A 14223-nucleotide genomic window follows, 5' to 3' on the forward strand; every position below is an offset into this window, starting at 1 on the left:
CTCAGCCAACTGTAATCATATGAGTTATGAATCTGTTCAAATTGAGACCTAAATTTTTAGTGGACCTTTCAGCAACAACATCATATGGAGTTGGTGAGTGAGGACAGTGGGAGAAGGTTGGAGGTAAAAGAAACCAATCATTAATTTGTTTGACTTCTACTCATATTAACCCACAGCAAGAAGTCTCTTAAATTTCACAACAAGGTAAACAATTTGTAAAGCAACAAACACACATCTTCAACTGAATTCAGTCAATCCTTTATGTATACTGTGAAGTCCTGGTTAGAAACTTCAGTTGAAGTTATCACCAACTGTAGCCAGTTTTCATTACCTAAAATGATTTCTGCTTCAGTGTTTTCTAGGAGGGCTTGGAGAGCTGGTTCTTTCCCAACACAGCTACAAGTTTACAACTATAATGCTGATGTTTTCTGGGCCCACCCTCATCCTGGGTTTGACCCATTCCGTTTGCAACTGTACCCCGGTTTGAACTTTTTCTAGACCATTTGACTTAAAAAACCACACAATCTGATCCACACACCCCCTGCAGTCAATGTAGCAATCTTCTGGTTTTAGTGAACCCATGATCCTGATATCATGGATCCTGATATCTCTCCTCCCTATGACGGAAGTCAAGGAACCTGCAGCCTGCACAGTTACAGCATCACCTGAGCCTCTGATTCAGGCCCTCCAATCAGCTCTGTACCAAGGATTTGCAATTGGCCGTATCTACAATACTGCAGATGGTGAGCTCCATCTTCATCTGGTTTTTTTTAACACTTCAGTTTCAGTCAGAAACCAGAGCAAACCTCTTCTGATCTGAACCAACACACATCATTGATACTTGCATGAGCCACTACCTACCTGCAGCTGGCTGCACACTGTGCTTTTTATAGTGTCTGGAAGGACCCATTCCACATGTAGGTTGACTCCCTGTAGTGTGCTCACAGAGTGCGCACTGGATTTGTTCCCTTCTTAGCAGTCATATCTGCAAGAGGCTCCACCATATGCCTTCCAGTGAAGCTGCATCTGTGAAAGCCCAGACCTTTCAGACTGAGACACTTCCTCTGAAACAAGGCAAGCAATTGCAACTGGTTCGTGATTCTTATCAGCCACAGATAGCGCCCAAAACCTGTTTGTCAGACAAACCAAAGAGGTCTTTTGATTAGTCACGCAGCAAGTCTTTCGCTTCCTGCCACACTTTGAAATGACCTCCCACATGATCCTAGATGTAGGCAGTAATTGGGCCAACCACAGCAATGGAACGATTAGGTGACATGTTGACCGTGATAGACACCCCTTGGATCCCCATGACTAGCTGCACACAGTGATGTTCATTCGCAATGGTCTCAAGCTGCATGGGCAAAGTCACCTCCCAGCACTGCCTGGAGCTGTGAGTAGAGGGACACCAACTCGGCTCACATTTGAACACAGCATTCATAGTCCCTGCTCACAATAAAAAACCAGTGCTGAAGGAGGCATAACTCTGAGCTACATGGTTAATATAAGCAAGGGTATGCCTTGCAAATAGGCAAACACATAAGAAATCAAATATTAAACTACATAAGCACACTGACAAAACTAAATAAGTGACACACTTCTATTTAGTAGCTCATAACATAATTAACAGACAAACATTGCTTGATGCTGTTTGAATAGAGACTGTGGTGCTAAAAAAAAAAATACTTCCAGAATGAATTTTAAAATGTGGTAGAAACATTGATGTTGATGTATTTGCACCTGAGGAAACAATTTTGTTGGTGGTAGAGCAGAGTAAGATTTAGGTAAGATGTAATAATTTTAATTAATATATTTCTGGAAGTTGCAGATACCACCTCATACTTCAACAAAATTGTCCTGGAATACAGTTTCAAACTACAACAGGGAGTGAAATCATACAGAATAAATTAGCACCCCATTTTTAAACTAAACACTATGAGAAATTCTGAACTGAGCTTCCTGATTAATTTATCATTATGAAGGACATATTTTAGCTTGTTAGCCTGCTGGATCCCAATGAATTTTACGATTAGTACTAGTCCTTCCTCTTCAACTGCTGGGCATGTGTGTCTGGGGATAATACAGTGCATCACAGTACGTTGTTTGCACTTATCATCATCGTTGACTGTTGTGACCTAGTGTTGCACAGAAGTCACCAAACAAGTTGCCCTGGATGTTTCGAGCTTTGTATGCTAAACAAATTTGCTGAATGGTCTGAATTACAGACACTTAGAGTAAATAAGAACATTTTTCAGTTAATCATCCCTCAACTGCACAGAACTGCATAGTCTGCAGAACTGCACAGAGCTGTAAATGAAGTACTGTGAATTTCTTTGAAAGAAAATTCCCATGAACATAGACCATGGAAAGTTGGGCAGCTGATAGTATTATATTGCTTAGGTTTAGTTCTTGAAGAATGTTTTACACTTGTGATGCATTGAGTTGTACATAGATTAATATTTAAAAAGAGTGGGATCCAAATACCCAGTCAACCATCATGGTGTGGGTTTCTTGTAATTTCCTCATATCAATGATTCCTTAAAAACAGCTTGTACAATTGAGTTAGCAGTGATCTTAATCTTCACAGGATGTTGAACTGTAGTCTGCCTCCCTTTTGATGTAAAAAACATTACTAACTTCCAGTAAAACATGAATTGTGTTCTGTCATTCTGCAGTTTAGAACTGTATTCTTTGAATGGGTCATACTGGCATTAAAAGCTAAGACTAAAATATTAAAAAATGTATATATATTTTACTTATTTTGCCGTATGAGAAATTGTGGCTCACTGTCATTCCATACAATTACTCAGCATTGTCTTTATTCCGAAAACTGCTGTCACCAAACTAATGGTCTCTGTGGACAGAGCAAGTGCTCATCACCTTCAGTCAATGAACCTATTTGGTAATGTAAGACCCCAACAGGGTTGTTAGGGGAAAACTCTCAGAACACTGTCATAAGCAGTCATCTTTTGCAATGGTATATGTATACCATTCGTAATCGGTTGGAAGATTCTGAAAATTCACATTGAGGGGGCTGGTAAATCTAAAGACACAGCATAATATATTTCTTATGGTTTTGTTACATTTCCTACAGTCATTGTGTTTTTAGCATGACTAGCTCCTGATTTCACACCTTGCTGAAGTTGTGTCCAGTGACTTTGTTAGTTAAATTTTTTGTTGTGTGAATGCAAACTGCCTCTTTGATAAGACTGTCCCAAAAAGAGGAAACACTAGTGAGTAGCTTGCATGCTTGTGGTCCATCCAGTGTCCTGTAGTTCAACAGTTCTCAGCAGTCACTGATTTTTCTAACTGTCCTAACCACTTTCAGTACTGTTATTCTATCTATATGTGGTTTATTAGACAACAACAAAAACAATCAATTATTGATAAAATTATTTAATTTGATAGATACCATATACCACTGAATGTACTTGCAAAATTATATCATTGAATAACATATAGTTCAGGAGATTTGAAGTCAAAAACATTTAGATGCATGAAAAACTAGTGCTTGACATGGGACACAGTAAAACTTCAACATCATGCATGATATTTTAGTTTATTACTTCTTTACTACAAACTGTAATGGTAATACACATTGTAGATTGTATCTACATATTCCACTGAATAGACCTGCAAAATTATATTGTTGCATGATACTCAGTTCAGGAGATAAGCATTGAGATGTGTGGAAAGCTAGCTTTTGCTCAAAATGGAGTTCAAATTACCCAGCTTATATTCATCCAGTATTTCGTAATGAGAGCATTTAGTGACTTCCAACAAAATTTAAGCATAATTTTAATTTCTCACTTACTGCTTAAAAGCAAACTATGTTGCAAACAGATAGTGATGAAGTAATCAATTAAAATGTCACACCTGATGTGGTCTTTTTACTGCATGAACAGTGGAAATGTAGTAAACTTTGTTTTGAGAAGGTGTGAAATTATTTTTAAAGATTGTTAGAAGTTGCTAAGTAGTCTAATTCTCAAATACTGGATGAATAAAATCCGGGAATCAGCATGCCATCAATTATGTTGCCTCGAGACTAACAGACAATTTCTAACTATAATTTTGTATTAGTGTGTTAAATTTTTAACATAATATTATAACTCCTAATGGATGGATTATGGCAGAATTTTGAATATGGTCAATAATTACACAAAATAATTAAAATAAAATTGTTGTTGCCCTTGGAAGCTATTACATAATTAACCTGCAAATGTGACAGTGTGCTGTGCCCCAGGTTTCGGAACAGACATATAGTAATATAGATGCTTTGACTCTTCATGCAACCTTCTGTCCATAATTCAAGCTTGTAACAACCAGTGTGACCAATTAGGTACACAGAATTACCAAACAAGCATTTACTAATTCATATCACTGTGTTTTCCTTATTTGAATAAATAATCAGATTATTAAGCAACAAGTAGCATACAGGTGGAATGAGACATAAAGGAACATAAACTCCAACCCAGTGTTGCATTACAGAAGGAATTAAGATTTTGCTGAAACATAGCAGATGACAGATGACAGTGGTACCATCCACTTATTGCCAAAAAATGGAAAGCTTCAAATCTGACAGCTGACATACTTTATACTCAGTACATTCCATAAAAGGAGTTAGTATTGCTGGCTTGCATAACTTCACTATCAGTTCATTTAAAATATTGGTTATTAGATGAAAAATGGGACTGTATGTACTATTCAGTGTAAAGGAATAAAGCACAATGTATTTCATGCATTGTTCTTACAACATATTTGAAAATCTCTATACATAGCCATTACTGAAAATTGTTGCTATATTGTACTGTAGTTGTTTACCATGAAAAAACCAAGTATAATGTTGCTACATAACCCTGTTAGCAATAGGTATCTGTTTATTGTGTAACTGTTGTTTTGGATGGTGATGGTATGTGTGTGGCGACAACAGGAGAATCGACACTGTGAAAATAGAGAGAGAGAGAGAGAGAGAGAGAGAGAGAGAGAGAGAGAGAGAGAGAGAGAGAGAGGGAGAGGGGGGGGGGGGGGCTGCGCATGCGTTTTTCTACAGTCATATGCTGAGTAAATGGTTTCTCATTGGCAGGTTCAGAAGAAAGGAACATTTATTTATTTATTCATCCTTCAATCACTTTGGGTAATTGGATACATCAGGATACACATGTAGGGTATACAATTTTTCAGGTGTAAGAGAGATTAAGAGTTTACATCGTATAAAAAAATTAAACACATTCCTACACAAAGCAGTAACAGACACAGTTAAGAAAAATATACCCAATTGTGTTTACATACAGTAGCCAGCACATCATCTTAATTTTATTCATGTGGAATCTGCAGAAGAATCTTATACTTAAGAATTTTGTACACTTGTATCTAGGAACTAATTTACGCTGTTACATTTACATTTATGAACTCCTTTACACTGTAACAACATGCTAAGACCAGGTGACCATTTCAATTTTTGTTTGAAAGCAGACAATGTTTTTAAGTTCCTTATATTGCTAGGAAGTTTGTTATAGAATATACATCTGGCTGTTTTAGATGCTTTGTCACTTAACTTGTTTCTGTCTGTATACATGTGGTACTTATCTTTACATCTAGTGCTGCAATTATGTATATTTCTGTTCATTAAAGCTGTGCAGTTTATTTGTAAGAGTGTAAATGCTTTATACATGAGGGAGAGTTTATAATACTATTGTTAATAAATCTTCATTCATTGCAGTATGTTCCATTTTACATTACATATACTTCTACCAGTATTCATTGTTTTAAATTGTACATGCATTTACAGATGTGCACCTTGAATCCATTATAATAGGAAGAGCATCTACATTAGAAAAATGCAAAAAAGAGGCTGATATAGATTTGATTGCACATACAGCAGAAGACTGTAAGGTGTATGCATACGAGGGGGAAGTATCTGCTGCACCGTCAATTTCATCCCCAGCATCAGGTTAGTGTACCATTTTTCTGTAGTTACATCTGTCACCATAGAACACTCATTGTAATCATTATGTTTTATGCAGTGGATCCTTGTGTTCAGATACCCATACAAAAATAAACCATATATCACAAACTTTTAAAAATAACATCCTTTTTTTCAAAGGATAAGCCTGATATTATGAAAGGATAGATTACTACTCACCGTAAAGATGACATATTGAGTTGCAAACAGGCATGATGAAAAGATTGTTACAAATGAGTATTTGGCTAGAGACTTCTTCAGAAAAGAGAATAGTACACACATTCACATAAGCAAGCATGCCTCACACACACATAACTATTACCCCTGACTGCTCTGGCCAGACTGGAACAGAAACACATTGAACAGAAGCAGCAATCCAGAACAGTGTGGGGGAGGATAGTAGGGTAGGGGTGGGAGGTGGGAGAAGGGGAATCAGCACTGCCTGGCAGACCATGCAGGGGCTAGAGGTGCCAGGACAGGGCTGACTGGCACAGCTTCGGGAGGCTGTGGGCAAGGGAGAGGTGAGGGAAAAACGAGGAGCAGAAAAGAGAGGAGCAACAAAGGGGAAAAGACCAGTGGACGCGCCAGCGGAGAGGAGCACAGAGTGAGAGTGAGTGGAGGTGAATTGTGATGAGATGACAAGACAGAGGGGGTGAAAGCAGTTGGGTGGAGCATATAGTGACAGTATGTTACCACAGGTCGCAACCTGGAATTTCCATTGTTTGGATTTGTCAAGATGTTAATTTTTATAATTTGAATTAAAATCCGTGCTTGTTTGAGGTAGTCTCTTTGTACAAACATTCAGTGTGGAAGTAACTCAAAATGTTAAGATGCAAGAGGTTACTTCACAATGCATGTGTTGTGTAACTGATGGATGTTCTAAATGAACTGCACACGACTGCTTGAAGTCAAATGTGAAATACTCTTTCCTAGAACTATCCATTACCTCTGTAGCCCAAAATTTCAGCAATCGATGCAAAAACGTAAACCTACAAGCCAATATAAAGTTTTGTGTGTATATTTTACATTTTACCTTTCCATTCTAGTTTCCGTAAAACTGTCACAAACATTATATATTGTTATATAAATATTGCAAAATACTTATTTCACCTACCTACCTTTACAAGAGCAAAGAGGTAATTTCTTATCCTTCCAGGAAATATTTTATTTTTTTGGTCTCAACTGGACTTATTTTTGATGTTTCCCCCTATTAGGTCAATTTGCTTTGTTCAGTGATTTTCCACTGAGTAATGATATTTCATTCATGAATTTCAGTTCTGTAAAGTCTGCAAAAATACCCATCTTTGGCTGTCATAACTTCTACACTGCACTCAAAATGTGTTCCAACCAATTTCTTTAGATGTAGGAATCAGAGCGTGTAAAAACAGGTAACTTGGATTAATGATCCATTTTATTTTTTTGGTCACAACTGAACTTATTTCTTATGTTGCCCCCTATTAGGTCAGTTTGCTTTGTTCAGTGATTTTCCACTGAGTAATGATATTTCATTCATGAATTTCAATTATGTAAAGTCGCAAAAATACCCATCTTTCGCTGTCATAACTTCTACACTGCACTCAAAATGTATTCCAACCAATTTCTTTAGATATGGGAATCAAAGCATGTAAAAACAGGTGAATTAGATTAATGATCCAGCAGTTTGTGCTTAAAATTCACCACAATCACACTGGGAAAACTATTTTATGAGAAGTTGCATTGTTCTAATTAAAGACACTGTTTTCCTTTGCAATCCATATTTCTTCTCAAATATTCTCCATCCATTTGGTCCGAAAAACATGCATGGTATTTATTATTACTGTTTGAGTCCTTGCAATGTGATCTGTCGGAAAAATCCTTTTTACATCCAAAATAAAACTGTCTGGCATATGAAATGAATTTCACAGGACCCTTCCACCCAGTGTTTCAATTACAGTTTCATTTTCTTGTGCTGTGATGGACCCATTTCATATACACTGAAAAAAATATTATTTTTTTCATCTGGATTATGTTGTGGGATGTTCTTTCAGCTTCTTCAGCAGAGGAATGGCCAAGCTTGAATCAGCAACAAATTTTGAACTGTTGAACAGGAAGAAACAAAATCCACCAACTGTGGATGGATATCATTGGCAATAAATAGCATTAAAATGATTGTTTTACAATGGCAGTATGTACCAGTTGATTAATTTCAGCAAAACACACAGCAACAGACTATTTAAAAATTAATTCAAATAAAACTTTGCTTTGGACAGTTTTGATATCTGACTTACATTATTGTACAATTCCTATCAACATAAAAAGGAAATTTAACGAAACAATGGAAAATCCAGGATGGAATGTAACAATATTATGAGAAGGAAAGTTGCTACTCACCATATAGCAGAGATGCTGAGTCGCAGATAGGCACAACAAAAAGATTTTCACACTTAAAGCTTTCGGCCAATGGCCTTTATCAACAATAGACACACATACGCACACACAAGACTGCAGTCTCAGGCAACTGAAATCACACTGCGAGCTGCAGCACCAGTGCATGATGGGAGTAGCGACTGAGTGGGGGAAAGGATGAGGCTGGGGTGGAGAGGGGGAGGGATAGTATGGTGGGGAAGGCAGGCAGTGAAGCACTGCAGATTGGGTGGCGGGCAGGAGAGAGGTGGAGGTGGGGGGGGGGGGGGGGGGGGGAAGTAGCAGAAAAGAAGAGAAATAGAGAAATAATTAAAAAATTATATAATAAAATAAATAAAATAGACTGGGAGTGGTGGTGGAATGATGACTGTGTAATGCTGGAATGGAAGCAGGGAAGGGGCTGGATAGATGAGGACAGCGACTAATGAGGGTTGAGGCCAGGAGGGTTACGGGAATGTAGGATGTATTGCAGGAAAAGTTAGCACCTGTGCAATTCAGAAAAGCTGCTGTTGGTGGGAAGGATCCATATGGCACAGGCTGTGAAGCAGTCATTAAAATGAAGGATGGCATGTTTTGCACCGTGCTCAGCAACAGGGTGATCTGCTTGTTTCTTGGCCACAGTTTGTCGATGGCCATTCATGCAGACAGACAGCTTGTTGGTTGTCATGCCTACATAGAATGCAGCACAGTGGTTGCAGCTTAGTTTGTAGACCAGATGACTGGTTTTGCAGGTAGCCCTGCCTTTGATGGGATAGATGTTGGTGACTGGACTGGAGTAGGTGGTGGTGAGAGGATGTACGGGACAGGTCTTGCATCTATGTCTATTACAGGGGTATGAGCCATGATGTAAGGGATTGGGAGCAGGGGTTGTATAAGAATGGAGTATATTGTGTAGGTTCGGTGGATGGCAGAACACCACAGCGGGAGGGGTGGGGAGGATAGTGGGCAGGACATATCTCATTTCAGGACATGACGAGAGGTAATCGAAACCCTGGTGGAGAATGTCATTCAGTTGCTAGAGTCCTGGGTGGTAGTGAATTATGAGGGGACTGCTCCTTTGTAGCTGGATGGTGGGGCTTTGGGAGGTGGTGGGAGACTGGAAAGGTAAGGCATGAGAGATTTGTTTTTAATTACGGTCAGTGAAGGTTTCAGTGAGACCCTTGGTATATTTCGAGACTGGACTGCTCATCACTCCAGATGCGACAACCATGGATGGCTAGGTTGTACTGAAAGGACTTCTTTGTATGAAATGGGTGGCCGCTGTCGAAGTGGAGGTATTGCTGGTGGTTAGTAGGTTTGATATGGATATATGGAGGTCAACACCTTGGTCTGTTGGGCGATGGGAAAGCTAGTGTTCAATAGTGGTAAGGCCATTGGCATTAGGAATGTTAGTGTACAGGGAAGTGCCCCCACTGAGAGAATCTCTGCTCTCGTAGACCAACATCTTCAACCTATTACCCGGAACCTAACCTCCTACATAAAATATACCAACCATTACCTCCACCGACTCTCCACAGTTCCTGTCCCTTTACCACATTGTGCTCTGCTCATCACTACTGATGCCACCTCTCTGTACACTAACATTCCTAATGCCCATGGACTTGCCACTATTGAACACTACCTTTCCCAATGTCTGATGGATTCCAAACCAACAACCTCCTTCCTAGTCACTATGAACTATATCCTCATCCACAAGTACTTCTCCTTTGAAGGCATTACCTACAAACAAATCTGGGGTATGGCTATGGGCACTCGCATTGCAACATCCTATGCCAACCTATTCATGGGCCATATAGAGGAATCCTTCCTAAACACACACAATCCTAAACCCCTCACCTGGTGCAGATTCATTGATGACATCTTTGCTATCTGGATTGAATGAGAGGACACCCTATCCACATTCCTCCAGAACCTCAACAACTTCACCCCCATTTGTTTCACCTGGTCCTACTCAACCAGCAATACCGCCACTTTAACACCTGCCACCCATTCCGTACCAGGAGGTCCCTTCCGTACAGCTTAGAGACCCATGGTCATCGCATCTGCAGTGACAACCAGTCCCTCTCAAAATATACCTAGTGTCTCACTGAAGCTTTCATTGACCATAATTATCCTCCAAACCTTGTACAAAAGCAAACCTCCCATGCATTATCTTTCCCGTCTCCCACCACCTCCCAAAGCCCCATCATCCAGCCACAGAGAAGCAGTCCCCTCATAACTCAGTACACCCAGGACTCTAGTAACTGAATTACATTCTCCACTAGGGTTTCGATTACCTCTTGTCATGCCCTGAAATGAGAAATGTCCTGCCCACTATCCTTCCCACCCCTCCCACAGTGGTATTCCACCATCCACTGAACCGACACAATATACTTGTCCATCCTTACACAACCCCTGCTCCCAATCCCGTACCACATGGCCCATACCCTGGTAATAGATGTAGGTGTAAGACCCGTCCCATACATCCTCCCATTCTATGTAGGCATGACAACCAACAAGCTGTCTGTCTGGATGAATGGTCACCGACAAACTGTGGCCAAGAAACAAGTGGACCACCCTGTTGCTGAAAATACTGCCAAACATGATATCCTTCATTTCAATGACTGCTTCACAGCCTGTGCCATATGGATCCTTCCCACCAACACCAGCTTTTCTGAATTACGCAGGTGGGAACTTCCCCTGCAATACATCCTACACTCCTGTAACCCTCCTGGCCTCAACCTTCATTAGTTGCTGTCCTCACCCATCTAGCCCCCTTCCCTGCTCCCATTCCAGCACTACACATCCGTCATTCCACCACCACAATCAGTCTTTTTTTTTTAATTTTTTTTTTATTTGATTTTATTATATTTTTTTTATTTGTTTCTCTCCTTTTCTGCTACTTTCGCACCACCTCTCCCCTGCCCGCTGCCCAACCCGCAGCACTTCACTATCCGCCATCCCCACCATACTATCCCTCTCCCTCCCCACCCCAGCTTATTCCTTTCCCCTCCCAGTTACCACTCCCATCATTACAGACGCAGTGTGTATTCAGGTTTCAGTTGCCTGAGACTGCAGTCGTGTGTGTGAGTTGCATTTGCGTCAATTGTTGACAAAGGCCATTGGCCAAAAGCTTTAAGTGTGAAAATCTTTTTGTTGTACCTATCTGTGACTCAGCATCTCTGCTGTATGGTGAGTACCAACTTTCCTTCTCATAATGTTGATAAAAAAGGAATTTTTTTATATCATTGCCACAGAGATGTCAAACTGAAAAATTTATTTTCGTCCTAGTACAAACATTGTTGCATTACTACAATTTATGTCTCATCTCTGTAATCTCAGGTTTTCATATTTTGCTCCTTTAGATGTTTCTTGTTCCATCCTCCGTTGATGTAATAGCAAAATACCATTTGAGGTTTCACATATGATACCGACACTTAGTATTTGTAGCTTGTTTATTTTTACATCTATTGCTCACTTGGCTCTTTTAAGTTTACTCTTGATTGCCAATGCTCTTTGTATTCCTTCTACATGAATAATCCATTAATGAGAACAATTTTTATCTTTCCAGTATCTTGTGCTGAAAGCCAGACTACTGGTGTGTGCGTAAACTGGGGTCCTCAGTTTGCCACTCGGATTGAATCAGAAGGACATACAGATGTTTGAAATGTTGTACCAGATATAAATAATTTCTTGTGGCTGTGAAACTAAACAGTTGTTTGTACTCTTATATATACAGACACTTGACCTGTTCACCAGGTGCAGAAAAGTGATTCTATTTTTTACAATGTATTTTTATGAATCTGTTGGATGATTCATGGACTTAGATTTTTCTAAAGAATTTGTACATATCTGAACATATTCTTTTTGTAACAATGTTATTTTTTATCTTTAATATTTGTTGTAATTGTTGCTCATAAAATGTATTTCTGGATATGTGGAACATAAAACAAAGAATAAGAGTGTTATGTGTAAAATCATTAGTGTTATAAATGAAATGCATTTATGACAGACTGATTTTTGCAAAACCATAAGTAAGTCTACAAAACACAAAATTCTGCCATATATTAGGCTATGGTAAACCCGTTACACATGAATGTGTAGTAACATATTAATGGAAAATGTTGTTGAAGCTCCATGTATAAATTCATCAAAGAAAGGTAAAGTATCACTGATCTCTTATTCCACTTTGAACCTCAGACTATTGGGTCAGCTGCTCAGCAAATCAAAACATCTTCATTTGTCATTCACACTATGAGATCAAAGTCTCATGCAAATCAATAAAAACAAACTGAACAAAGCCTATAAATGATCTCTCATTTTATAACATCAGGAAGACTTGAAAATTATAACATGTAAAAGGTGTGTCCTTCATCACCAACTAGGTTGAAATCATACATCATCATGTGTATGGGAAATGTAAATGATCAGATGGACATAGCAGCAGCTTCATCAAAACAGGAGGTTTGTTCTTATTACGTAAAAGCTATACAGCAAGCTGAAGAACTAACAGTTTTATCAATACTGGTGTCGCACTGCAGTGGACAATATCCAGACACCCTTGAATAGGGCTGAAATAAACACATGCACAAAGTCAGATGTTTCATTTGTTGTTTAGTGCTATATATGAGCTATGGGTTAAAGATGGAACATAATTTGAGCTGCTGAGCAAATGTCACAAACAACAGTCACCGATCCTCGAGCTTTGGCGGAAACACAGCATTTTCTTCACAATAACTGTTGTGTTGAACTAAAATGTTGATCTTTGCTTAGAATGTACTTTTATATTAGTTTCACTGACCAGCATCCAAAGATTTTTGACCATAACTAGGGAAGTGAGCAAACCATAACACTGCATATACTTTTCCTCAGTCACGTTTTAGTGTAGTGAGTTAAGTTGTTTTAATTGGTTTTTCAGTTTTACAAATTTTTGCAGGATTTTTATTTATGTCACTTGCATCAGGAGATGAAAGACTTGCAAAATAAATAAATCTATCACTTTGTAAAAAGTTTTTAGTAGTTCAAACGAAGTTAACTGTCACTTATTTCTAGAACAAATGTCTCAAATTATTCTTTCTGAATGATAACCTTGAAATGGAAAAGGATATGGAGAGAAATTGGCAATAGCCTTTTCTAAGGAACCTGCCTTGCATTCACCTTAATGAATTTGGGGAAAAAGTGGTAAACTTAATATGAATGGATGGACAGAGTTTTAAACTCAGGAGTCCTGAAAATGAGTCTACTGTCTTACATCGGCACCACCTCAAACTTCATTTGCAGGCTTCTGGTTTCCATGCATGGCACACTCTGTTGTGTTGTATGACATATTTTTTTAATTTTCATTTAATTTAGTAATCATTGTTTGTAGACTTGATCTAATCTCTGAACTGAAAATATTTAATTTCTTAACAGATCTCTCCTTCCACTGAAGAATATTCATGAAAATTTTCTACGTCATTCAACAAAGATGTGTTCTCCTATTTAAAAGAAAGTGACTTCTGAATCAGTGTTTACTCATCATCTCATTTATGAACATCCCTATATATGAAAGCACACGAATTCGGCTATGATAAAATATTCTAGCATTAAAAGCATTTTGTAAGACAGTAGGAATAATATTCTTATGACTGTGAGAAGCAGGACAGATCATCATCTCATTCATCATTTACTTAGGAAGAGACATGTGCGAAATAACATAAAATGTTCAATCATAAGTACATACCTTGGGGCTTGCAGGAGTTGGGTGAGGTGGGGGACAGGAGGGAACACCTTAAACTGAAACCTGAACCCAGTTAAGTTTGAGGCTTGTAAATTTGCCATCAGTATGTAATTTGCATCAATGTCCAAGGTTCATTCAACACCATTATCCTTTATATCAGGAA

At 38.7% G+C, this 14223-nt stretch overlaps 1 protein-coding gene across 1 annotated transcript in view; it reads left to right on the plus strand.

Moving 5' to 3' along the window:
* LOC124620145 (neural-cadherin-like) overlaps positions 1 to 12100 on the plus strand; it is a 141829-nt gene extending 129729 nt beyond the window's left edge. Inside the window, exons 18-19 of the mRNA XM_047146815.1 lie at positions 5786 to 5947; positions 11913 to 12100. Of these exons, the coding sequence (XP_047002771.1) occupies positions 5786 to 5947; positions 11913 to 12007 (257 nt within the window). The 3' untranslated portion in view covers positions 12008 to 12100. The remainder of the gene's footprint in view (positions 1 to 5785; positions 5948 to 11912) is intronic.
* Positions 12101 to 14223: the final 2123 nt, after the last annotated feature.

The sequence above is a fragment of the Schistocerca americana genome, chromosome 6 (assembly GCF_021461395.2).
Source record: "Schistocerca americana isolate TAMUIC-IGC-003095 chromosome 6, iqSchAmer2.1, whole genome shotgun sequence".
Lineage (NCBI taxonomy): Eukaryota > Metazoa > Arthropoda > Insecta > Orthoptera > Acrididae > Schistocerca > Schistocerca americana.